At 38.9% G+C, this 27,964-nt stretch overlaps 1 protein-coding gene across 3 annotated transcripts in view; it reads right to left on the bottom strand.

The window, feature by feature from the left end:
• Nucleotides 1-3,120: 3,120 nt before the first annotated feature.
• EDEM3 (ER degradation enhancing alpha-mannosidase like protein 3) overlaps nt 3,121-27,964 on the bottom strand; it is a 100,357-nt gene continuing 75,513 nt past the window's right edge. Inside the window, exons 15-20 of one of the 3 annotated variants that reach the window (XM_027770085.1) lie at nt 27,732-27,886; nt 26,418-26,517; nt 22,044-22,235; nt 19,881-20,046; nt 15,544-15,729; nt 3,121-4,813 (exon numbers count right to left, since the gene is read on the bottom strand). In XM_027770085.1, coding sequence (XP_027625886.1) covers nt 4,404-4,813; nt 15,544-15,729; nt 19,881-20,046; nt 22,044-22,235; nt 26,418-26,517; nt 27,732-27,886 — 1,209 coding nt within the window. In that variant the 3' untranslated portion in view covers nt 3,121-4,403. Of the gene's footprint in view, nt 4,814-15,543; nt 15,730-19,880; nt 20,047-22,043; nt 22,236-26,360; nt 26,518-27,731; nt 27,887-27,964 lie in introns of all 3 variants that reach the window. The other 2 variants (XM_006143867.2, XM_027770086.1) reach the window with 2 other exon arrangements.

Here is a 27,964-nt window from a genome sequence, read left to right as displayed (position 1 = left end):
GCCGCAATCCCTTCTCCTCCATTCTCCTCTTGGGATCTTGGGCACGCACGCACACGCGCCCGGCGTGAGTTTTAAGCCACCGGGTCCGGGACACGAACCGCGGTCGACTACGTGGGAGTCCAGCGACATAGCCATTACGCTAACTGCTGGTTCCCACGCACACGTAGGTTTCTAAGAAGTTCCCCAAACTCACTCCTATAGGGTGAAATGAAAATAAAAAAAGAAGAAAAACAGAGTGGTAAAAAATATTTTAAAGATCTCATGCCAGCCAGTGGCGTGGCAGTTAAAAGCAGCTGGATTCCACAGGCCCAACTGTGTGGTTCAAGTTCTGAACCTGGTGGCTTGAAAAACACACTGTGTGCTTCTAGCATGTGTGCCCGAGATGCAGAGAGGAGTATGGAGGAGAAGGGACTGTGGCATGGTCATGTCCCCTAGGGGGTGATGTCTCACCTTCTCTCTCCTTCTCACTCTCTCTGGTGAGTGCATGCACCATAGGGCAAAACTAAAACAAAGAAAAAAACATTTTAACATATCAAAGTACAAAAATATGCACATTGATTCTAAAAACTCAAAACACCAGAATATTTACATATTTTATTAAATCTTTACAATCAGTAATTATAATCAAATACACAATTATATACAAGGATTATATACATTTTGCCCAGACTTTTACATCACAGTACATAGTTTCCCTTAGAAATATTGTAGACATTTACCACCAAACAGTAAAATCCAACAACAGTAGTGTTACAGCACCTGTTAGTACAGACATCTTTTTCATAAATTACATCATAAGAAAATATACGGCTGTAAATTGGGCTTTTAAAAATGTCTTTTATAAAATCTGAACATACAATATTTCATTCACAGAATGTTTTTTTCTATGTTCTGACTGAAGCCTTGTGCATAAAACGACCAGTTGGAATAGTCACTAAATTCTACCCACCCCGCCCCACCGAAAAAAATGAGAAGCACTATTTGAATTACTTATGCTGAGCTTTCTTTACAATGAATTTGGCATGGGGTTTGGTGAGGGAACAAATGCTGGCTTTGCTATAGAAAGGGTTGTGTGACAGTCATTTGAATTTTTTTAATCCCCAAAAGAGTAATTATCTTAGAGAAGTTAAAATCAGAGAGTGCACAATTTTTCATTTTACTCCCTAATACTGTAAAGAAAAAGGGAAAGTATAATAAATTTGTTGTGAAAACAATTATATTCTTTTTGGAAGTCTCTTATAGGTTAAAGAAAACTTATCCAACCAAACATCTCATCCCAAACATACCGAGTAATTTACAGTTCTTTCGCACTTAAAACTTCATGGGAAAAGTATTGCAAATTAGGGCATATCATTTTAATAGACTTTCATAAGCAGAAAAACTATACCTATTTTTCTTTTAGTAGATAAACAAGTCTAAAACTTGGAAATACCTGAAATAAATACTTGCTCTAATATCTAACCTTTAACTTTCTAATAAAATCCTTGATTCCAGGTTTGTAAACATTGTATAAATCTTTCTGAGTCAAACAATTTTATGGCTGTGGTGATCACTTCAGCTCTATTTCTAAGCAGTCAACATTTAACTGAGGTAGACCAGATGTTTCTAAATTCAGGGTCTCGCAGAATCCCCTGAATCTTTAGCAAGCAAATAAAATATATTTTTAAAAAAAACATAAAAAATAAATCTAATGCTGTTGGAATTTTTTAATGAACTTAAAAGAAACGACTTTGCGGCAGTATCTTACATAAATGAATGTAGAAGTCAATTATAATGTTGGTTTTGAAGCTGAACCTTATATCCTCTTTTCTTAAACTAGGGGAAAATTGAGTATAGCTCCTTCTGGGTATTCAGTATAATTGGGTGCATTTTTTTTTCTTTTTTTTTTTTTAAAGGATTTTGTTTTCTAAACAAGTGAATAGTTTGCTTCTAAACCTCAATGAAAGGCAACATCTCCCCCTAATGGCCAGAGGAAGGGAGCGTGGCAGTAAGCTGGCTCTTCCTAGTGTGTCACAAGATCCTTCATGCCATTCAACTCTTTATTTTGGGGAAAAATTATTTTAGTAACTTAGAAAAACTAGATTTAGACAACAATGGCTTTGAGCTTAAAATTCGAAATCAACTCAAAGTATATAAGGCTTCTGTAATCAAAGTCTTAGAGGAACATCTGCTCCTTTTCTCCAAGCCCCAGTGCTATCAATCAAGGCAAGTCAAGTAATGAAGCTTCAGCTATTTTGGCAGCTTTGCAATTAAGATGAACAAAGCACTACATCTATCCTTCCACATACTGTACGGATTATAGTTCTATCTTCTCACACCAAGTTTCACATGCAGAGGACTAAAAATATCCATTTTGGTGTCAGGTTTAATTAAGGGCCAATAAAGATCTTGTATACTACTCTTTTTTCCCCCTCCCCAAAGTGAATTCTCTATTAGATTTATTACTCACTGACTCAATTACATTTACCTGGAATTTTCAAAAGCAGGTATTTATCCCCTTATAAAAGAACATGTTTACTTGGGATCTAAGACATACTATACATGAATATACATTAACTACAATACAGCACTGCTGTTCTTTAACAGCTCCAAATATAGTTTAAGTTCATCAGTACCTCAAAACCGTGTTTTAGAAAAAGGTTATTTGGTAATGTCATGGTAAAGAGAAAGGAAATTAAGTCTCTCAAATATTCCTTTAGAACTGATTCATTCAGTTCTACAGCTGATCACAGAACTGATAAATTTAAAATAATAAATAAAATGAGTAATGCCATGATTTCAACTACAGGACTGTCTACAGTTATCAACAAAATTTTTGAAACTTAAATGTGGCCAGTGTCAGATAGCCATCATAAAGAAAAAAAAAACCTTAAAAAGGAAAAAAAAAGAAAGAGGGACAAAAAGCATTCTTGGGACCAGCAGATGGCTAATGGTTACGTCATTGGACTCCCACATAGTTGACTGTGGTTTGAGTCCTGGACCTGGCAGCTTAAAACTTACACTGGGCACACGTGTGTTTGTGTGTGCCCAAAATCCTGAGAGGAGAATGGAGGAGAAGGGATTGCCGCGTGGCCATCCCCCCTCGGGGGTGATTTCTTGCTGTCTCTGTCTCTCTGGTAAGCACATGCACCCTATCGCAAAAATCTCTCTTTAAAAAAGAAAAAAAAGCATTCTCTGTATGCTATATGGCCATATGTAGTTGGTACTGTGTACATTTTTTACACAGGTCACCAAAGACTTAATTTTCAAGTCCATATCAAAAGGAATATTTGTTAAAAAAAAAAAAAAAGATACAAAAGCAAACTTAAAACCATGATTCAATAGAAAATGTGACAGACCCCTTAGGTGTAACTAAGGTTTCAACTTTGAAACCAAACTTTCAAAGGAAAAAAAAATACTAGTAACCCCAGGAATTTCGGATCACTCCCACAGTTTTACCATGGCTCCATAAGAGAGAAAAATGGAACAAAATATAACCAGCTGTTGGCAATTTGGGCCTTCTGGCTCGAACTGCATCCTAAACATGGGATGGAGTAAGGCTGATTGCTAGAGTTCTGTACCCACCACTGAAGAAATGAATCGAGTATCACCTACCCTACAAGGATATAACGCTAAGCTCCGTTTAAGAGTAGTCAGAGCTGCCCCTATGGAAGGCCCGATGGGAAGTTCATATTGCAACATTATTGTTTCTCCCTTGCTCCATTTTTCAAAAGTATTGAGTAACCAATTTCCACAATATGACCTTATTACCTGGTCCCACTGATTAGTCTTTATGCAGAAAACTCACTAGAAAATACACTGGTTTCACCTTTGGTTTAAATGAAAAGACATTGTCAAGGGGGATAGAGGGGAAAATCAAGTCATCTTCTCTTAAATATCTGTCACTGACTGTGACCGCTTCTGCTTCATCACCACTCAGACCACTCTGGGGTTTTGTGAAGGCAGCATAACCAGAATGCCACAACACTCATGTGTCACTTCCCAAAAGAGCCTCTAACCCTAATCCAAGAAATCCAAGCTTCCTTCGATTCAAGAGCTATATGAACTCCTAATCCCCATTCCTCTATGAACTGAATGTGTTTGTCTATCCAGGGACTGCAGAAATCTGGATCCCAGACATGCCCAATCCTCATCTCCTGGCTCCAGGTGGAGCAGGTTGCTGCAGGCGTCATTTGAGGGGGGGAACTGTGAGTTTCCATTTTTGTTGGGACAGTTTTCAACAAGGTCAATTCTAACACAGCATGCTCCAGATTCCTAAGATATCCCAGTCAGAACGTGGTTGCTCATTGCCATACTTACAGCCTCCCATTAGAGGGCCTGCTTAGTATTAGGGTGTCTACTAACCACAGTTTACCTTTTTTTTTTTTTTTTTTTAAATACCTACCACCAGATTCTTTGGTGAGTCATAGCTCATCTTTCTCCATCATTTCAAATGCTTCTATATCTTCATTCCAGTCTGCCAAGATGGAGTCTATAGGCTGGACCTTTTTACCCCAGCTCACATTAGGGTTAGAATCTTCCTCAGTCTCTGACTGTTCTTGAGGTTGGTTCTCTAAATCTGTACATTCACCATCAAGACTTGGAGTCTCATGGTTTTCTGTGGGATGTGAAGTCTGTTCAACAGGGGAAATGCTTACAGCACTGTCTGCATCTGCTTGAGAGAATGATTCTGGGTGAGAGTCTAGAGAACTTTCCTCAGGAGACTCTTGATCAACCAAGTCAAACTCCTGAGAAGCTGACGTACTTTGCTCCCCACTCTGATTCTGGGAATCACTTTCAGAGGATGGTTGTTCTTCATTTTCCATTTCTGGATCTACATAAAAAAGAAACAAACTTCCTGTTACTTTCCCTCTCAATAAATTTGCTGTTACACTTTCAAAAGCATATTGTTTTTTGCAACAAAATGAAGAAATAAAAAGTTAAAGAGAATCATTCTAATGTAGAATAGCAAACATTAAGCACTGAAGTCTTATAATAATGCAATGCATCTTTCTGTATATTCATTTTTCACCATGTGCCAGTATGAGAAAGTAAATGAGGTTCAGCCAATGGCATGGTGGTTAAGGCGACTGGAATCTACGTGGCCAACTGTGTGGTTCAAATCCCAGACCAGGGGCTTGAGACAAGCACTGCCTGGAGAAATGCACTGGGCATGTATACGTGAATATCCACAGTCCTGGAGACAAACTGAGAAGGGACTGTAGGTTGGCCATCTCACCCAGGGGGTGATTTCTCACTTTCCCTCTCTCTTCCTCTCTCTAGCAAGTACATGTACCCTTTGGCAAATTAAGAGAGAGAGAGAAAGGAAAAAAAAGAAAACTAAATGTTCTTCCAAACAGAAAGGAATGACTAATAAAAGACTAACTCTGACAGGTATCAGTAAGTGCCAAGAAATATCACGGAACAATACTACTACTAAAACACAAAGTTGCAGTTTATGGCTAAAATTCACTAAATATCTAAATTTAGGAAAGTTTGTAAATAACATACTACATAGAATAAATTTTAAACAGGATGTATTAATGTTATATATATATATTTTTTTTGAGAGGTTTTTGGTATAGGGCACATGTGCTCGACAGACAGACAGAGACAGACAGAGAGACAGAAAGCGAGAAATCACCCCCTGGGGGGATGGCCATGCCACAATCCCTTCTCCTCCATTCTCCTCTTGGGATTTTGGGCACGCATGCACATGTGCCCGGAGTGAGTTTAAGCCACCGGGTCCGGGACTCGAACCACAATTGACTACATGGGAGTCCAGTGACATAGCCATTAAGCTAACTGCTGGTCCCTCAATGCTATATTTTAAGATAATAATCTTCTGAAAAGTGAAACTTCCACTCAGTAAGTCATAAAAAATATACATCACAGATTTTTAGATGATTAAGGATTTTGATGTGACTGATCAAATCAAATATTTTCATAGAGATAAGAATTGAGATTATTTACAAAAGTTTTATGTGTAGATCTATAAATTTCAAGAAAAATCATTCTAAAATCTACCAGAAGGCTAAGAAATAGCTTAAACCTTTTTTTTTTAAGAATTATTCATTTCATTTTATTTATCATTATTATTTTTATTACTAATTTGCTAAAGGACTTACCAGAGAGAGATAGAAAAAGAGATAACAGGAAAGTGAGAAGGCAAGTGCCAGGTCAGAGACTCAAACCACGGTCAGCGACGTGGGAGCCCAATGCCTTAATCACCATGCCACATGCTGGCCCTGAGGTTAAACTTCTTGTAACAAGTGTACAATGAAACCAATAGAGAAAAGATGGACCTATTATAAAACCAGAAAAACTGAGGGAAGAGGGCATAAAGGGACAAGTCAATGTATTCGTATTTCCCTGACTGGATGAGATCATCTGGTTAGCGAAACACATGCTCCTAGCGGGTGTCCTGGAGGGGGTGTGGGGAGGAAGGTGTGGGAAGGATCCCCACATGTTCTCTTTGTCCTCTAAGCTATGGAGGAGGTACAACCTAACTAGACGATTAGATGATGGGGCCCAAAGAAAGCAGGAAGCTTGCTGTTCAGAAATTATTTAATGCTAGGCTATCCTATGCTCAAGGGAAAAACAAAAGTAAAAACCTTCAAGTTTCCTTCTAGATAGTATTATTCCAGTTCAGAAAGGTAAGAGAAGGTGTCAGGTTGTTTCTCACTCTAGCTAATGCAATCAGGTAAGGAAACAACAGTCAGTGCAGGCCCAGTTTCTACACACAGTGGGCAGTCTATGAACTGCACTGCTGGAAGCCACGCAGCCAACCACAGGTTCAGATCTCCAGCCCAGTCAACCTGAAATCCACAGGACATGCATGAGTGCCCAAGGTCCTGATGAACTAGAGGACTTAGGGAAGGGGATCATGGCATGGCCAGACTCTGTTGAAGGTGTTTCTCTCTCCCACCTGGACACATGCACTATCATGCATAAACTTAAAAAAAAAAAAAAAGAGAGAGAGAGAGAAATCAGTGTAAATGTCAAAGATCAAATTACCTATATTTTCAGATTGTGGCTACGTATCAAAACTCAAAGCAACTCTAATTTTAAAAAGTCTATTAAAACTAAGAGTTTGATAAGAAAAGTAAAACTAAGTATAAGTATCAATAACTTCTCTGCAGTAGCAATAACTGACTAAAAGTAAAACCATGTACCCTTTCAAAAACAGAAATAAAAGCTACAAAACACCAACTTAATTATGAAAGGTACAAGGTCCATATTGCTGAATATTATAAAATCATAAGATGAGATCTGAGTAAATACATAGATATTTCTCTATATAGGTCTTAATATTTAACATTTTCTTAACTCATATGTAAAGTATGCCACTTATAATTCCAAAGTGGAAATGAATCCTATTTCTATTTCTTTCTGTTTTTGTAGCCAGGTATTAAAGTTCCTATGGAAGAATACACATCAAAGAGAAGTGAAGATACTCTAAAAAGAATCAGTGAAGGGAGAGTTGCCATATCGGATATTACGATTTATTCAAAACACTCAACTGTTGCTTTTCTCCACAGGAATAAACAGATAGGTCAATAGAAGAGAAGAGCAAGTCCAAAAGCAGATCTAAGGATGCAGGAGCATTTGATATTTGGGAAAGGCGGCAGTCTAACTCAAGGAGACGTGGACGACCTTATTAATAGTTAATATTGGACACTCAATTGCAAGTCAGAATCCTAACTTGTATTACACAAAAATGAATTTCATAATAGTTAAAGACCAAAATGTAAATAATTGGAAAAATTCCAGAAGGAAATGTAGGAAACACCACGTCAATACAGAGTGGGCAGAGGGTCGCAGTGACACGCTGCCCTGCGATGGCAGAGCCGTGTGGAAGGCCAAGGCTCGGCTCCAGGCTGCCCCGTCGTCTGCGGCAGGTGTTTGTTCGTGGCCACCGTCATGGCTGGCTGGGAAGGCTGGGGAACGACCACTGAGTGATACCCTGTTGACAGTGCCTGTTTCTCTCTCTCCTCCTCTAACTCATGAAAGAAGGAGACTTAAAAATAATGGGTGGGGTGAAGCAAGACAGGAAACCCAGGAGCCTTAAAGAAAGTAATATTTCTGATTTCATTAAAACTGTAAATGAAAGAAAGTAATATTCAGTCCAAAGATGATCTTCAGGGAAAATGGCATATTTTAACTTTAAAAAGTTTACGGAAAAATGAAATTAAAGTACAAGCTACATTTGGTGCAAAAAAATTATAAATCCATGTAGTATTTTTTTTTTTTTGAGAGGTTTCTGCTATAGGGCGCGTGCGTTCACCAGAGAGACAGAAAGCAAGGAATCACCCCCCAGGGGGGATGGCCATGCTGCAATCCCTTCTCCTCCATTCTCCTCTCGGGATCTTGGGCACGCATGCACACGTTCCGGCGTGAGTTTTAAACCACTGGGTCCGGGACGCAAACTGCGGTCGACTACGTGGGAGTTCAGCGATATAGCCATTACGCTAACTGCTGGTCCCCTAGTATTTTTTATGATACACATTTTCTATGAACTTTTTGAAGACCCCCACAAATATAAATGTCTTTATATATATGCATGTCTTTTCTAGATATTTATAGAATTTCTATTTGTAGATGTGTAAATAAAGGAAAATAAATGTACACATACATACAAATAAATAGAGTGGTCCTAATAAAATATCTAGAAAAGAAATACAACTTTATTTAAAGAAGGTACAGCCTGGGACCAGCAGATGCCGTAATGGTTACATCACTAGACTCCTGCGTATCAACTGCAGTTCGAGTTCCGGACCTGGAGACTTAAAACTCTCGCTGGGCATGCGTGTGTGCCCAAGATCCCGAGAGGAGAATGGAGGAGAAGGGACTGCAGGGTGGACATTCCCCCTGGGGGGTTATTTCTCACTTTCTGTCTCTCTGTCTCTCTCTGCCTCTCCAGTGAATACATGTGCCCTATAACAAAAATCTCTCTAAAAATAAAAAAAAAAAAAAGCAAAAAAAACCCAAAAGGCATAGCCTCCGAATAGGGAATTCATATGAAAAGAGAAGATGGAACTATTACCTCCGAAGGGTACTGTGCTGACTAAACAGGGAGAGAAGAGTGCCCGCACATCCTGTTGGAAGGGACATGGACCGCTACAATCTTTTTCAGAATACAATTTGTGACATGTGACAAAATTTAAAAGGCCCATACCCCTCTCCCCAGCACTCCACTTTAGCAAATTTCAAAATTCTAGAGAAGTAAGAGTCAACATGTAAGAAAATCCGTGCAAGGATGTTTTCTACACCACTGTACATAATGGCAAAATAAACACCTGGAAAGAAGCTGGATGTCTAATAAAGAAGTGATGAAATAAATCATGGTATGGTCATACTATACAATGTAAGATAGCTTTTTTTTTTTTTTGAGAGATTTTCACTGTAGGGCGCGTGCGCTCGCCAGACAGAGAGAGACATAGAGACAGAAAGCGAGAAATCACCCCCCAGGGGGGATGGTCACGCCACAATCCCTTCTCCTCCATTCTCCTCTCGGGATCTTGGGCATGCACGCACACGCACCCAGCGTGAATTTTAAGCCACCGGGTCCGGGACACAAACTGCGGTCGACTACGTGGGAGTCCAGCGACATAGCCATTATGCTAACTGCTGGTTCCCGATGTAAGATAGCTTTTAAAAGAGTACGTTATGTTACTGAATGGTATATAGAGGATATCCCATGACTGTGACAAGAAAAATAAAATCACCCTGTAATTTGTAAATGTACAAAGTACAAAGAAAACTATAAAAGAGCATAAACCAAACTTTCTTTTTTTATGAGTGTTTTTTGCTATAGGGCCTGTGTGCTCACCAAAGAGACAAAGGCAGAGAGAGAGAGAGAGAGAGAAAGTGAGAAACCACCCTCCAGGGGGGATGCCGTACTGCAATTCCTTCTCCTCCATTCTCCACTTGGGATTATGAGCATGTTCACACATGCACCTGGCCTGAGTTTCAAGCCACTGGTCCAGGACTCAAACCGTGTTCGATCACGTGAGAGTCCAGAGCCTTAACCACTATCCCACCTGCTGGCCGCATATACCAAACTCTTTCTTTTTAAAGAGGCTTTTGTTTTGTTTTTGCCTTAGGGCACGTGCACTTGCCAGAGACAAACACAGTTGAGACTGAAAGTGAGAAATCACTCCCCGGGGAGATGACCACACCACACCACAATTCCTTCTCCTCCATTCTTCTCCCTGGATCTTGGTCATATGCACACACATGTCTGGGGTGATTTTAAAGCCACTGGGTCCAGGACTTGAACTGTAGTAGGCTATGTAGGACGTAACCACGATGCCATCTGCTGGTCCCACACCAAAGTCTTAACACGGGTTATCTCAGGAACATGAGAGATTGTTTTAAAACCTTTCTTTAAAATAATTATGTATTTGATTTTTTTTTCCCTATAGCACACGTGTGCTCACCAGAGAGAAACAGAGAAAGTGAGAAAGCAAGCTACCAGGTCTGGGACTTGAACCAGTCAGCTACGTGGGAGTCCAGCACCTTCACCACCACACCACCTGCTGGCCCCTATTTAAAAACTTTTAATGCACCTCTGAATTGTTCAACTTATTACAAGTTTTAAAATTAAAAACAATAACCTTTTTCAAAAGATAGTCATAATTACTCTATGAAGAACTACAGAAAAATCACCATAGATCAACTAAATTCAAAAGAAGAAAGAGAAAGAGAGAAAGGAAAATGTGAAGAAAGTATCTTGGCTTTCACAACACACAGAATCAGAGAACAAGAAAGAGGCAGCAATCGGAGTATTTAGAACCAGCACTGAGAGACACGCACAGGGATAGGAAGGAGGAGACTGCTGTGTGGCCACAAAGCTGCATTCTAAGGGCTGCTTCCTCTGCACCCATGTGAAACCAGTCTGAAGAGCATGAGGTACATTAAACTCAGGAACAGTGTTCCAGAAACGGAAGAACTAAAGAAAGAAGGGAGAAAATCTCAATACAAAGAAAAGAAACATCAGTAAGTTTTAATAGAAAAAGGGGAAGGAACCTCGACACTGACTTAGAGAGGGGATCTCTGCAGTCCTACACTTTTTGATCTGTACATTCAGTATTCACTGAAGGCAAGGAATACCAAGATAAGACTCTGCTAAAGAACTACATAAGAGGATACAAATATCATAGTACACTGTATTTCAAACGATGCCCTTAAGTTTACCCAGGACAGTATAAAAGCAGTTCATCTAGAAGGTGACATTTGGAATGGATATTCAGGATGGCTAAATACTCTCAAAGGGGGAAAAGGCCATGGGAGTGAAGACAGGATTGATGAGGCATTTCCAGAAAGAGAGAGATGTTGTTTTCTTTCCTCCATTTTTTGTTTGCATCTTTACCAGGTAAAACACCAATACAGGACAGCCGTGAAATCATCTTGTGATAGTCCCTCCTCCACTGTAAGCTGCAAGCGTGACAGTGCATTATAAGTTAAAATGACTGATTTTTCTCCCCTTGGGAACTACTACTGAGAAAAGGAAATTGATTCTTAATTGTAAACTGCTTCAATCTGGATCTCAATGTAATAATACATTGTCTTTTGTTTGTGGGTAGAAGGTTGGGAATTCAATTAAATACCTGCATAGCCTGCCATCGTGGCAAGGGGAGACATATGAAAAGTACAATACTGCAAGTTCAGCTCAACGACAGCCTGGATAACTTCACTTTTAAACCTGAGGAAGCAACATCTCCATGTAATAGATTACTAAAGATGTAAATGCTTCTGAAGAAGGATGTCAATAAGATATCTGAAAATTTTGCTAGCAGAATTGGACTGCATCAGGTATATCTGTACTAATGGCTGGGACTTATCACAATGAAAAGATGGGAATGGGAGAGGGAATTTGTTTAGGGGTTTCTATTTTCTGTATAGAAGACAGCTCTAGCCAACACTGACTTTATAAGAAAAACTGCATTTGTAGAATGAGATATTTAGAAAGGGTCATCTTAAATGGTATAGATTTAAGAATGGTATTATTTGGTGTACTTTTTTTTTTTCAAGAGATTTTTGCTATAGGGCATGTGTGCTCGCTCTCCAGAGAGAGAATGAGAAAGCAAGAAATTGCCCCTGGGGGGATGGCCACATCACAGTCCATTTTCCTCCATTCTCCTCCTAGGATCTTGGGCACATAGGCACACGTGACCAGCATGGGCTCTAAGCCACCAGGTCCGGACTCGAATTGTGGCTGACCATGTGGGAGTCCAGCAACGTAACCATTACACCATCTGCTGGTCCAAGTACTTATTTAATCCGAGTCAGTACCCATGATGATGGTACGGTATAGCCAGACACACAGCTGGGAGACTTCGTTCAGTGTTCCTCAACCTGTAGCAAGGAAGCAGCTACATCACAATTCACCTGATTCTGACCCCATTCTTTCAGAGAGTGATTCAGAATCGTGGAATAATGATAACCACTTTAGACCTGAGTTTTTAAAGATATTATCCAGAGTGAATAACATAGTTTATTTCTAAAAACTACTATTACTGACTTTTGTTACACTGATCAATATTAACAATCACACTATAATTTGATTTAATTAAGACAGCTATGTAATTCTCAAAAGACCAAATATGGGGGAAAAAAAACGGAGGGGGGACTTCAAGACCCTTTTATTAAAAAAAAAATAGTCATTCTGGGACCAGTAGATGGCGCAATGGTTACATCGCTGGAATCCTACCTGGTTGACCACGGTTCAAGTCCCAGACCCAGTAGCTTGAAACTCATGCTGAGCACATTGTGTGTGTGACTAAAATCCCAGAGGAAAATGGAGAGGGAATTGCAGCATGACCATCCCCCCTAGGGTGTCATTTCTCACTTTCTTTCTGTCCTTCTGTCTCTTTGGCAAGCATATGCACCCTATAGCAAAAATCTCTCTTAAAAAAAGTTACTCTGGGGCCAAAAGGTGACATGGTGGTTAAGACACGACTCTCAGGTGGTCAGCCGCCATTCAAGTCCCAGACCCAGCAGTTGGAAAATCACGCTGGGTACATGTGCATGGGTGCCTGATCCGGAGAACAGAATGGAGGCGAAGGGATTGTGGCATGGTCATTTTCCCAGGGTAGGAGGGCAGGGAGGGTGATTTCTCACTTTCCTTCTCACTGTCTCTCTTTGGAGAGTGCAACCACTATACACTATAGCAACAAATCTAAAAAACAAAAAAAGTATAGACTACCCAAAGGATTTTTTTTTTTTTTTTGGAGAGGTTTTCGCTACAGGGCACATGCGCTCGCCAGACAGAGAGAGACATAGAGACAGAAAGCGAGAAATCACCCCCCAGAGGGCATGGTCACGCCGCAACGCCGCAATCCCTTCTCCTCCATTCTCCTCTTGGGATCTGGGGCATGCACGTACACGCGCTTGGCGAGAGTTTTAAGCCCCCGGGTCTGGGACGCGAACCGTGGTTAACTACGTGGGAGTCCAGCGACGTAGTCATTATGCTAACTGCTGGTTCCCCCAAAGGTTTTTAAAATGGTCATTTAAATGATATCCTTTTATGGCGAGATCCTTTAGGGAATACCATTTACTAGGATTTCAGAATTGCTCATTTCTCATACCCTTTCTCTGGTATGGGAAGCACACGTTTTACCATAATCCTGTAGTCCTAACCCCAAGCACCCACACATACATATGAGCACTAGACACAAATCATTGTCCTAAATATCTTACAGGATTCCAATAAAAAGTGATCAAAAGGAATAAATAACAAATTGGACCTTTGTTAGAGTAACTCCTGTACAGATACAAACTAGTGAGTTCATCTATTATATGGGATGTATAATTAACAGAATTTATTTTGACAATAAAGAATTATTACTACAGGACAGCTGGCTAGACAGAAAAATAATCTAAATACATTAACCCAGATATTATCATGGTATCCACTGAGCCAAAACTGCGTGCGTGTGCGTGTGTGTGTGTGTACACATACATATATACATAGATAACTTAAGGCTTATAATGCAAGATACTTACTACTATTAATAATGTAGCTTGGAATCATTTTACCTTTTAAAATTGCTGCTGAAATTCCAATGGTAGCACAGAATAGGGGAAAAAAGCAAAGGCATTAAAGAGTTACATGGAATAACTCGCCTAAGTTTAATGTGCCTAAATGAATTTATGTAGGAAAGAAGATACGAGTTTAGAAAAACGGCCCAGAAAAAGAAATCAGGGACATAGGAGGATTAAGAAGATTAAAAAGCCTTTGTATTCTGTTTCCATCTGTACATCCTTTCTACATATAGCCTGCTCACTTATGCCAATGCTCTTAAATAGTTAACATTTCAAAGACTTTCAAAGAATAAAATAAGAAGTTAAGATAAAAACGATTAGGCTAGTATCGGATTATCACCAAACTTGTTTTAAAAATACGCCCGACATTTTAGTTACACTAAATTGAATAGATTTCTTACACATCTATCAAACACCCCAGGGACATAACCACCTAGTACAAACTGCACAGCTTTCCGCACTTACAGGGACAAGGAGGTATGGCTCTCTCTACTGGCATCTCCAGCAGATAACAGACTGCTGTCACAGCAGGACCATGCCCTGCATCTGGTGGCCCACCTCCCTCATTTCCCCCTGGCCCTGGGCGTGCAACTATAAAAGAACACTAGTACGACCTTGCATTTATACCAGTAGTTTGGGTTTCACAGCACTTTCAAAGTACAGGTTGAGCATCCCTAATCTGAAAACTGGACATCTAAAATACTCCAAGATGCTTTCAGAGAGCCAACATTATGCTGTAAGTAGAAAATTCCACACCTAACCTCACGTGACAAGGAACAGTCAAAGCTCTGCGATATGAAACATTGTGCAAAATAGCTTGTTATGAATATCTAAATATCAAAAAATCCAAAAGGATTAAAATTTTAAACACTTTGTTCCATGCATTTTTGGTAAGGGATACCCAACCTGGATTAACAAATATTTCGGCTTAAGAAAGACAATATACCCATTGAATTTAAGGCGTGTCATCTTGCTTTGTAGACAGCCATTTTAAAATTCTTATAACTTATAAATATCCATGTGATACAGATCTCGGTGGGGGAGAAGCTGCTAGATTTTATTGCCTTCACCAAGAGAGTAGTCATTCAAGTACAGGAGACTTGCTAAGACCCACTGCTACCATGCTGTACACAATACCATCGTATACAATGTCTTATCCTTATAAAAGAAATGTAATATGTAATATCAGTAGAAAATGACTGGTGAACATTTCTGGACGTTTAAATGACTTTCTTGATGAAGACTCTTGTATTTTTATCAACTGGATAGGAACATAGCAAAAATAATAAATTAAATATAAAAATATAATGCTAAAATACATTTTAACTCAGCAAACAAACCAAAATAAATGTTTTATTACCCTGATTTCTAAAACAAAACTATTTTGAGATCATCTTCTAAAAATGTTACTGGTTTTACCAGTAAAAACAGTTTTTAAAAAATTGTAACTCATTTTTATCACCAAATAAAATGAATGCTAAGTGGTATGAAAGCCAGATGGTTCTGTCCCCTTACCGCGATCTTTTGCTTTATCAGAAAGGAGGACTTCCACCTCCTCGTACTCCCGCAGGGCCTCCAGGATGATGCTTCCTTCTTTGCTGAACAAGAACAGCATGGGGATCTTGATGTCATCAGTGTCCTTTCCATCACCCGCCATCTGGAACAGAGGGGCAGTATCACTGCTGCTCCCCTCATTGTCATCTGGCCAGAAAACGAATACAGCAACATCAAAACATCTGTCCATTAGAAAGAGCTGTCTTCCAACTGTTAGTTTTTCACTTGCTTGTTAGAATGACCTTATGAATCAAGAATCATAAAAACAAATACAACTTTCAGACTCACTAATTCTCCTAGAAATGTATCCTAAGGAAATGAATAAATAAAAAACTCCACATCCAAAGAACTTTACAAAAGTGCTATTTTTAATTGTGAACAACTGTAAACCATCATGGGCACGCCGTAACGAACTCCCTGAGGTACCACGCGGAAAAACAGAATGACATAGTAATACATGAAAAAAGTAGAAGACAAAATTCTGTCATTTTTAACTGCACACATTTTACATGTTCATCCAAAAGCCTAGAAATGCAACAATTTAATGATATGAATTACAAGTGATAGAGCCATGCATGATTTTTTGTTGTTTAAGCACTCCTCTAATGGTATTACTATATTATACTGTTTTAACAAACTACAAACTGATAGCTCTTTTTAATATATGCTCACAAAAACAAATTATGACTGTAGTGGTTTTTCCCCTGCAAGATGAATGAAGCAGAATTGTTATTTTATACTCATGAAATAACTACAGTAAAACTATTAGACACTATTTTATAGGAGATGCCAGTCATGTCTACCCTCAATCACACACGCCAGCCTCCCTGAAGAAACCCCTGTCCTCTCACAGGGCTTGCTCTCAGCAGCCCTGCTACGTGGAAAATTCACTGGACAAAGATGGCTACCCGACCCTCCGCTTCCCTGCGGGACCCGGAACTTGCACACAGAAAGGCTGGTTGAGTAAGCGGTGGACAGTCCAATTAAGTGACACAGACGCAGAGCTGAGGATGCAATTTAGAATGCCCATTTTGAAACTGAGGAACAAAGGGGGAGCAGGTGAGGGAGAAGCTCAAGAAAGAGACAGAATTGGAAAGAGGAGAGAATCCAAAGGACCCAGAGATAGAGACAGAGAGAAATGTGAAAAATGTTAGCTGTAATAGTTCTTGAAGATTTTTAGTTCCTCCTATGAATCCCTTTTACTGCCTATGAATCCCAGTTGTATTTCTTACTCTTGGTTCAGTGAAAAGAATCCACTTCCATATAGTGAATAAACTTTACTTCTTAAGCAAACTTACATAAATTAGCTCTTGTAGCCAAATGATTTATAAGATAACATATACTTCTAGTTCTTACAATAAAACGAACTAAATCCAGGGCCAGCCATCAGCTTAATGGTTAAAGGAGCCAGACCTGGAAGACCATGGTTGGAATACCAGTCCTGCTAGCTTGAAAAACACACCTGGCATGTGTGCTTGCCCTAAATCCTGACAAAATGGAGAGAGGACTGTGGCAGGACCGTGCCTCACTGGGGAGGGAGGGGTTGCCTTCTCCCTCTCCCTATCTCTCTCTCTTTGGGTGAGCACATACATCCTCTGCCAATTAAGAAAAAAAAAAATCCTAAATCCTAATCTACTCATTTCCATATAAATAAAATCAGTGAAAAACAAAACAAACAAAAAACAAAATTCTTTGTCAGAAACAAAAAAAGCCTTAGGAAAATAGTTGTAACACAAGAAAGTATCTCTTTAAAAATTAAATTTTTTGGTGACCAGCAGGTGGTGTAGTGGTTAAGAACACTGGACTCGCACATGGCTGACCGCAGTTCAAGTCACGGACCTGCAGCTTTCTCTCTCTCTCTCTCTCTCTTTCTCTCTCTGATCAAATTAAAATAAATAAAATAAATACAGTTCAATAAAATAATTCTTTAAAAAATTTTTTTAATTACATTTTCTGAGAATAGGAATCATTGTCTCTTACTCATTTATCCATTGAACCCAGGATAGGATTCTGCAACTAACAACTACTAAAGAAAACATTTCACTTGATTACCCTTTCATATTCTAGAATATCATGAAAACAAGACTTTGAAAAATAGGCAAAATCTAAAATACTACACATAAAAAGATTTTTTAAAATATCAATGCACATACATTTTCAGATTTTATATTTCCATCTTTAAGTTTTGTTAAATAAGAGATGTTCATGAGAGTATTGATAGTCAGATATTAAATTCTTCATAAAAATAATATCAGTGTGGAAAACAACCAGACAAAGAGGATGTTAATTTAAATGAGGGTCAGCGAACTCTTTTTGTAACCGGCTAGATAGTGAATATTTTAGGCTCTGCAATTCTTTGATATAACCAATCAACTCTACCACCCTAGCTTAAACAACATGCAAATGAACCTGTGTGGCTGAGTCCCAATAAAACTTTTATTTACAAAAACAGTCAATATACTGGATTCGACTTACAATCTTCAGTTTGCCAACTGCTGATTTAAGTTACTAAATAGAATTTCTCTTAAAGACTTAAATCATTAAATTTGTATATTCGTTAAATCAACATTGGATGCCCTTATGAGACAAACGAAAAGAACAGTAACTAATTTTTGCTGCGATAAATCCTAATACAAGTTGAGCATCCTTAATCTAGAAATCCCAAATTCTCTAAAACCCAACTTTGTGAACACTGTCATGACACCGCGAGTATAAAATCCCACACCTGATCTCATGTCACAGATGGCAGTGAAAATGCCGTGCATAATACACAATTTATTCATTGTCCCCAAGGGAAACAATACACTCCCAGCCCCTTCATCTGCAATGTGTCTTTTCCTAGTATGCCCAGGTTCCCCCACAAAACCACACCCATAAAAGGTAATAAAAAGCCTGTGGTAGGCTGACGCACCAATGGCAAGTTCCTCTCAATGCCCCACATAGGGCCAACACCTATTTGCATTTCTCACTGTGTTTTTCTGCTTTTTCTCTGCTCTCTGGTCTAAAGATGTTGAAAAAGTCAAAAAGGCCTGCAAATACCACTATGAGTAACTGTGATTAGACACCTTTGCTGATGGTTCAATGTATACAAACTTACATGCACAAAATTATCAAAAATACCACATAAAATTACCTTCAGGCCATGTATATAGCCTTTATATATACCTCATATATAAAACACCCAAGATTTCTCATTACGTATATGTAAATATTTCAAAATGTGAAAAATTCTGAAATGTGAAACATTTCTGGTCTCAATCATTTTGGATACGGGATACTCAACCTGTATTTTATTTTAAATGAGTTTTTACTCATGCTGTCCTCAGAAAGGAAATCTATCCTAATTAGAAAATTTGAGGGAAAAAAAATAGAAGAAAAATGAAAAGAAATCCAAAATGAATTTTCCCCATGTGAGAAGATAAACAGAAGAAGTCATAATTAGGTAGTGACACCCCAGGGCTTCTAGTTCTGAGTATCAACTCCTATTTACTACAACAGATAAATGTGTATTTCCCCTGAGAGTCACGGATTACTTGCCACAATTTCAGTGATTCTGTATGACAGATAAAAGCAAACCCCACTGGTTAAAATAGCTGGGTAAAATAATATAAGGTTGGTAATTTGTAATTACAGTGGGAAAGGTCCAGTGGTTGGTTAAAGAAAACAAAACTGCTATCAACTAGTCATTGTACCCATGTCTTCTTTTATGGTAAGAAATGGAATATATATATACATATACACACAAATACGCACACATATATAAGCTTTAAACCTTGCACCTATGTAAAAGATGGTCATTATCACTTTCACTGAAGCTCAAAAAATATTCTACTTAATAATCAGGTAAGAAAACTGAAGTTGGTCAAGGTCACACTGTGATTTTGTGACAGAGCAAAGATCTCTACCCTCAGGTGTCTGCTTCCATAGGCTGCATCTCTGGGAGGAATGAATGTTTTCAGTGGCTCCCCCTTGAGGTGGCACAGTGCAGTCCCTGCCCTTTTGTGGCTTTGGATAGCATCAGCACATTTTCTTAGCCACAATATTGAGTGTTTTGACCACTTATTCCTACTCCATTCTCACATCTCACCCCTAATACTTCCACATTAATATTCAGAAACCCAAACCTACGTATTTAAAAGAGATCAGATATACAGAAGTTGTTAGGAGTCACTGGACTACTTATACTTTATATGGTCTAAGAGAACAATAATATGACAAATCTTGGATAAAATTTTAGAAAATAAAAGGAAAAATCCTAAAAACGATCTCGTCAATACAATGGGATGGAGGTTACTCACCGATAACAATGCCACCAATGGCTCCAGCATTCTGGATATTACGTGCCTTCTCTGCAAACATGCACTGTCCTCTCTGTATCAATGCAATTTTTCCCACCACTGCCTCGGGGTTAGTAAGCTCCGAACAACCATTGTATGGTTTACTGCTTGCCACAAATCCTCTGGTCTGTCAAAAATAAAAGTAATTTAAGGATCCTTTTATCTTCTCAAATTGCAACCTAGTGATTAAACTTCATTACATAGAGCTTTAAGGGAACCAGAACTAATTTATTGTCTAAAGATAACACATCCAATATCTATTCAGCATAAAGTCTTTGTTTTAAACATTTTGTATATCATAGTACCCAATATATTGTGCTTTATAGTTGATGAAGGAATTTAAAAGAAATTAGTAAACCTGATCTTTACAATGAGTCCAAGTGAAACAAGTAATATTTCCATCTTATATCTGGGAAAACTGAGACTCAGGTTACATAATTGTTCAAAGCTACAATGTCAGTAAGTGGTAAAGTTGGCATCTGTGTGTAGATTCGCTATATACCCATTACTACATTTATAATGCTGGGAACAATTTTTAAACCATCATTAGTGGAGCTAGCAGGTAGCATAGTAGTTAAGGTACGAGACTCCCATGTGGTCAACCGTGGTTTGAGTCCTGGACTCAGCAGCTTGAAACTCACACCAGGCACATGTGTGTGCATGCCCACAATTTTAAGAGAAGAATGGAGAAGGGATTGTGGTGTGGCCATACCCCGGTAGGTGATTTCTAGCTCTCTGTCTCTGTGACAAGTACAAGCACCATATGGCAAAAATTTCTCAAAAACAAACAAACAAACAAACCATCATTAATAACTGGAAAAATTTTTGAAAAAGGGAAAAAGAATGGATTTTTTTCCTACATGAATCTGCAAGCAGTTATTCTTCCTAGAAACATTAAATCACGAGAGAATCTATTTGTTTTTTAACTAACAGAGGGTACATTTACTTCCCAGAGAGAGAGAAAGAGGGAGAAAGCACCCCTCAATGGGGTGTGGTCACAATGCAATAACTTGTCCATTTCTCCATCCTGTCAGGATGTGGGCATTCAAGCACATGCGCCTGACATGCTTTCAAGCTTACAGGGCCAGGATTCAAACCACAGCCAGTCATGTGGGACTCAAGTCCTTTGACTACTAGGTTATGAGGGCCCCAAGAACTGATTTATAGAAAATGTTCTTGTACAAGTGTTTTAATGTCCCTCACTCTACTAGAATATAAACTCTATGAGGGGATGAACCTTCATTGGATTTGTAAACTAAAATTTACAAGAAGTTCCTAGAATATACTAGGCACTCAATAGAGTTGATGAATGAATGAATCCATCTATAAGCCTTCGACATACATTTAAAGCACAAATGAGAAAAAAATCTGAATTAAGAACAATACAGTGGAGAGAGCACTGGTGTTAGAGGGTCAGGATACTTGGGCTCTTGCCCCAGCTCTGCAATTGACCAACCAGACAAACTTGTAAACTGCTCAGCTATGCAGGTCTGCGTTATAACAAGAAAATGAATTTGCACAGTTGTCTCCAAAGCTCACCCAGTGGAACCTCAGGTCTGTGCTCCGCATACCCACCTGAGCCAGCGCTTTTAGGGGTTTTCTACATTAAGTTCCTGAGTTAGATTTCTGTTCAAAGAAAGGTTCTACTAGAGTAAGAAAGTCTGGAAACTATTTCTTAAAAGTTCTTATTATTTATTTCATGTGAGAGAGAGAAAGAGAGAAGCAGACCTCCGACAGGACCCTGTCACATCAAAATCCTCCCCAGACTTCTAATAGCCAGGCCTTCCAAAATGACTCTAGAAAGGCACGATGGTGCCCTATGATCTGTACTACCACAGCTGGGTCTGAAAACCACTGTTCAATAAATTAAAGGTTCTTTATTGAACAATGGCTTTCAGGCCCAGAGAAGGGACCAGGAAGTTGCAGAGACTCTGAACAATTATTTTAAATAGAACTCTGTGAGAATATTACAAACATAACTATGACTCCAAATTTTCAAGATATGTTTTATACCTTAAGTTGATTATTTATGTTTTCAAAATAAATTAGAGAGGAGACGAAGAAATGAGGCAGCATTTAATACCGTAAATTCTCTCTCAGCAAGCACGTCCTATGTGTACATACCTCTCTGTGTTTCGACAGATCCAGCCCAAACTGCGCTGGCCCAGCAGTCAACACCACCCTGCCAAAAAACGGGTGGGAGACGATCTGCACAGCTCGTGGAGGCAGCTGCTGCTCCTTCTGCTGCTGACTCGACAGCTCGATCATCTCCTGCATGAACCTCAGCCCGTCTTCCGCGTCGATTGAACTAGCGGCCTGTGAGAGAAACAGGTTTGTTTTACCTCTTTCTGGAAACCTTTTGGATTTCCTAAATACACTGCACAATAATCTTCTACTCTAAAACTTCTCCTCTGAGGCAGGTCCCTACCCAATATTTATGGACTGACTCGCCCTCAAAAACATTTCTTCTAGAAACTGTACATACATACTGCGTAGATTATCTATGTGTCATTTTTATCAATGTCTTCTGCACTATTCTACACAAGACTTGGATAAAGACTGAAAAGTGGACTTTTATCAAACGCTCACTTTGCTTGCTTTCCCACTGACTTCTGCTTTGAGGAAATAGACCTCACACTTGACGCACACATCCCTTCCAGGAAACTGTGAACTAAGAACCAGATTCGAATTGATTCAAAAGACGTAGATCAGTCACCTCTTGTATTCCAGCACTTGCCTAGGCATTAGACAGTCCTTTACTTTAGCAAGTACAACGTCAGCTATAATAAGATCTCTCAAGGGAAGAAAGTGAAACAGGAAGGCTCTGTGTGCACTTGGGGAAGATGGAAAATGACATTTAAACTGAATCATAACAGGAAAAGTTGAAGAATGCTTGACTATAATAGAAAAAAAGAAGACGGATTCCTGACATTTTACAGAAAAAAACAAGACCTGATAGGAGTCAGAGAAGACAAAGCCCAGAGGGGTGCTGGCAGACTGTGAAGAGTTGAAGCCTATCCTGAAATGTCTAGCTTTGATGACTTAGAGAGTAAGTGACATGGTTTACTGACATGGAGAATAAGGAAAGATGGGTTGAGATGGGGCAGGAAGAGAGCAGACAAGGAAGAGGCCGTTTAAGTTTGAATAAACTGAGACAGAAGTAGAAACAGGGACCAGCAGATGGTACGATGGTTACACGGCTGGACTCCCACATAGTTGCCTGCAGTTTGTGTCCTGGACCCAGCAGCATAAAACTCACACTGGGTGGGGCCAACAGCAGGTGGTGTGGTGGTTAAAGGGCACTGGACTCCCACATGGCTGTGGTTTAAATCTTCGACCTGGCAGCTTGCTTTCTCACTTTCTTTCTCCCTCTCTCTCTCTCTCTGTCCCTCTCTGGTCAATTTTAAAAAAACAAATAAAGATACATGGAGTAATTATTAAAAACAAAACAAAAACTCATGCCAAGTGCATGTGCATGCATGCCCACGATCCCAAGAGGAGAAAAGAGAGCGTGTCCATCCCCCCTGTGGAATGATTTCTTGCTTTCTTTCTCTGTTTCTCCAGAGAGTGCACATGCCCTATAGCAAAAATCTCCCTCAAAATAAAAAATGAATGAATAAAGAAATAAAAAGAGACGTAGAACCATATGACAAGTAGATTAAAGCTGGGTTTAAAATTAAAGTGATGAATCCAGGGGGCAGACAATAGCACTGTGATAAAATGCAGTGCTCTGCGAGGCTAACCAACACGTGAGGGCCCTGGGTTTGGATCCAGAGACTGCCGGGCACGTCAGGCACACACATGCCCATGATCCAGAACTGCCTAGGGCTCCACGTGGACTGCAGCATCAAGGCACTGACAGAGTTGTCGCTCTCTGTTTCTCTCATGAAAAGAAAAAAGCTTTAAAGTTACAAATCAGGGTCACATGCATATCTAAGAAGTCATGGTACAAAGACGACAGCCATGCTTGCAGAAACAGCCGAGATGTTGATGAAGAACATACAGAGAAAGAAGTGACGTCAGATCCCTGGGAAGTGTCTGCGCTGAGTTGCTATGCCAAAGAGAGCCATAAGGAATCTGCCCAACAGTGAACAGAGAGCAGCAGGAGAACCATGTTGCTGCAATGCCCTAGGAGCCCAGGAACAAGAATGTTTTAAGGAGGGGTCAATATAAACAGCTACAAAAAGCTAAATCATGTAAGGGTTAACAGACTGAAACCGCCATCTTCCAGTAATCCACCAAAATGACGAACACAAAGGGCACCAAAAGGACGAACACAAAGGAAAAGAGGAGAGGCACCCGATATATGTTCCCTAGGCCTTTTAAAAAACAGGGAGGGGTTCCTTTGGCAACACACATGCCAATCTACAAGAAAGGTGATATTGTACACGTCAAGGGAATGGGTACTGTCCAAAAAGGAATGTCCCACAAATGTTACCATGGCAAAACTGGAAGAGTCTACAATGTTACCCAGCATGCTGTTGGCGTTGTTGTGAAAAAAACAAGTTAAAGGCAAGATTCTTGCCAAGAGAATTAATGTGCGTATTGAGCATATTACCCATTCTAAGAGCAGAGATAGCTTCCTAAAACATGTGAAGGAAAATGACCAAAGAAAGAAGAAAGTCAAAGAGAAAGATACCTGGGTTCAACTGAAGCACCAGCCTGCTGCACCCAGAGAAGCCACTTGTGTGAACCTATTCCCTATGAATTCATGGTGTGATGGGTTTAAAAATAAACTAAAACTATGACCTATTTAAAAAAAAAAAAAAAGGCTACTTGGTGGTGATTATGTCATTGGTGGCCCAAGTGTCATCAGTGTCTTGGTGATGCCACTCTCACAAGCAGGGAATGAGGACGAGTAAAACATAGGAAGGAGGAAGTGTAATCCTTTAAAAAGGATGAAAGTGGCAAGAATACAGATGAGATTAAAATTCAAGTAGGTGAGGTTGTGAGAAAGGTGTATTTGAGATCAGGGATATCTGAATATGGTTACAGGTTGAAACTATTCAGCAAACAACACAGTTTTCTCTAAATCAATATGCTAATAAGGTAAACAATTTTTAAAATTTGCAAGAGGGCACAAGTGCTCATCAAAGAGAGACAAAATGGAAAAGCACCCCCGGAGGGGGGGGGTCATGCAGCAATCCCCTCTCCATTTCTCCTTTCGGAATTTTAGGCATACATATACACACTAGGTCCAGGACATGAACCATGCAGTCCGCCATGTGGGATCTGGCCACCTTAACCACCACACCACCAGCTGGCCCATTACTTTAAAGATCTATGCTATGCTAACAAAAACTTTTAAAGCAAAAAAGAAAAAATCAAATATTCCCCAAAAGGCACAAATAAATTCAAATCTTGATTTCTATATGAATAAAATATTTATATTTAATAGCTTTGAAAACTTAAAAGAATGTGAATCATAGCAATATATTATAAATACTGTATTAAAACTATTAGCTTTTAACTATGCAGTAAATAGGAGACAACAGACTGAGAAACAGAAACTTAGATCTGAGACCTACACTTGCCTACATTACGTAAAGTATCCCACCAATCTGACGTATTGGGTTGCTGGAAAGTCGTGATGCATTTTTACACAGAAAAACACAGGGAAATATGGCATGACTTTTTCATGAGGTTGTCAGAAAACATTTTTCTGTTTTTCTGTGCAACAATGTGTCATGACTTTTCAGATGACCCAACAGTTAATTGTTTTACACCAAGAAGGTTGAGTTAGATGTCTTTATCAGGTATTTCTAAGTCTTAAAATTCTGATTCTCTAAGCCATAGATTTAAAATTTCTAAAAAGTTAAATGCCATGATCTTCTTAAAGCTAATGAGACCGAAACGGGCAGAGAAGAGAAGATATCCGATTAGTGTAGCAATGTCTTACTTGGATTGCATGTTGGACCAACTGGACTCTCCCATCTTTGAGGTGAATCAAACTCACCCCCATCTTCTTCAGGATTTCTAAATGTTCAGGGTTAGAAAACTATTAGCTTTTAACTATGCAGTAAATAGGAGACAACAGACTGAGAAACAGAAACTTAGATCTGAGACCTACACTTGCCTACATTACGTAAAGTATCCCACCAATCTGACGTATTGGGTTGCTGGAAAGTCGTGATGCATTTTTACACAGAAAAACACAGGGAAATATGGCATGACTTTTTCATGAGGTTGTCAGAAAACATTTTTCTGTTTTTCTGTGCAACAATGTGTCATGACTTTTCAGATGACCCAACAGTTAATTGTTTTACACCAAGAAGGTTGAGTTAGATGTCTTTATCAGGTATTTCTAAGTCTTAAAATTCTGATTCTCTAAGCCATAGATTTAAAATTTCTAAAAAGTTAAATGCCATGATCTTCTTAAAGCTAATGAGACCGAAACGGGCAGAGAAGAGAAGATATCCGATTAGTGTAGCAATGTCTTACTTGGATTGCATGTTGGACCAACTGGACTCTCCCATCTTTGAGGTGAATCAAACTCACCCCCATCTTCTTCAGGATTTCTAAATGTTCAGGGTTAGTGGCCATGAAATCTCTGGCTCTCAGAGGGGGTTTAGTTCCACTCCTGAAATTCTCCTCTCTGCTAAAAGTAATTATAGAAAAGGCTCAAAAATCTACAAATTAAAACCAGTAAAATACGTAAACCAAATGGAAGTGTTTAATATTTGAAAAATTGCAAGTTTTGGAACTAGTGAAACTGAAGTAACTGGAGTTATTTTACTACATATAACTGAAGTTACTGGTAAGTGTTAGCTTTCGAATATATTTTCCAGTTACAAAAGCATGTATATTATTTATATAAGGCAGTATCAGTCAATAGCATTATAACTATCTGAAGATACAGGATAAGTGTGCTTGGGAATTTCTAACTATTGATGTTCTCCTCTAAAAACACAGATTTCTTTCCTCCCAATATTTTTAAAGTGAAACAGTATTATATCAGTGAATAAGGTTCATTAATTTTTTTTATTTCCTTGTGTGGATCTTTCTAATGCAACTATTGGGTAATTGGAAAAGTCATGACATATTCTTCTATAGTTTTCTATGCAAAAAATGTATCATGGCTTTTCCAATGACACAATATTAATAAGAAAATGAACTCGTAAACAAACAAATAAAAATTCACAACAAAGAGAAAGTATCCCTTTGAAAACTAAAATCAGGACCCATGCAGTGGAACAGCGGTGGCAAGGCTGTACCCACACAAGAAAGGTCCAGGTTTGCGTCTCAGAAGCTCCCTGAGCCCGCCAAGCATGGGCACACGTGCCCATGACTCAGTCTGACTGAGACTGGTAATGGATCAAGGCATGAAGATCCTGTTGAAGATGGCTATCTCTGTTTCTCTCTCTTTCATGGAAGAAACAAATAAATAGTGAACTTTAAAATGTAAGAAACAAAACAAAAACTGCATTTTTCACTACAAGGAAACTAGAGACACAAGGAAAAAATATTTTCTAAAGACATGGAAATATATGATAAAACTATCCTGAATAAAAATGAACTATAGAAGTTAAAAACTGCTATATGCTGCCCCCTGACTATTATTATTTAGCTCATAAACAAAAGATACTCTGAAAATTTCCATAATAACAAAAAAGACACTACTGCAAAGTAAGCTTTACTATTTACCTTTACTAATAACTGTTAGTAATGACTGCATACCCCAATATTTTTGGTCTACATGAATGGCTACTTGGCTGTTGTTACATGTTCCTTAAGTATTCTGTCACTGCTAAGAATTATCTTTGCTAGTAACAAACAGAAAATAACACATCTACATAACATAATACATCTTACACTCTGATGATGCCTCTAGGACAGCTCTTATCCACCACATTTTTCAAGGGTTCACGAATGCTCTGAGCATACAGTGGGTCATTAGGGAAGAGAATCTGAGTGTTCGGACAAGTCCAATCAAAATTACTGTCATCCAGTTCTGTATATTCTGAGGTCTATAATAGAAAGTAATTTTATGTAAGTAAAAATAATTACTTAACATTATGTTTTGTTAAAAGGAAACATTTAATGAA

The sequence above is a fragment of the Tupaia chinensis genome, unplaced genomic scaffold (genome assembly GCF_000334495.1).
Source record: "Tupaia chinensis unplaced genomic scaffold, TupChi_1.0 Scaffold000112_1, whole genome shotgun sequence".
Classification (NCBI taxonomy): domain Eukaryota; kingdom Metazoa; phylum Chordata; class Mammalia; order Scandentia; family Tupaiidae; genus Tupaia; species Tupaia belangeri.
The sequence above is the reverse complement of the archived record's forward strand: the minus strand, read 5'-3'. Positions and strand labels throughout refer to the sequence as shown.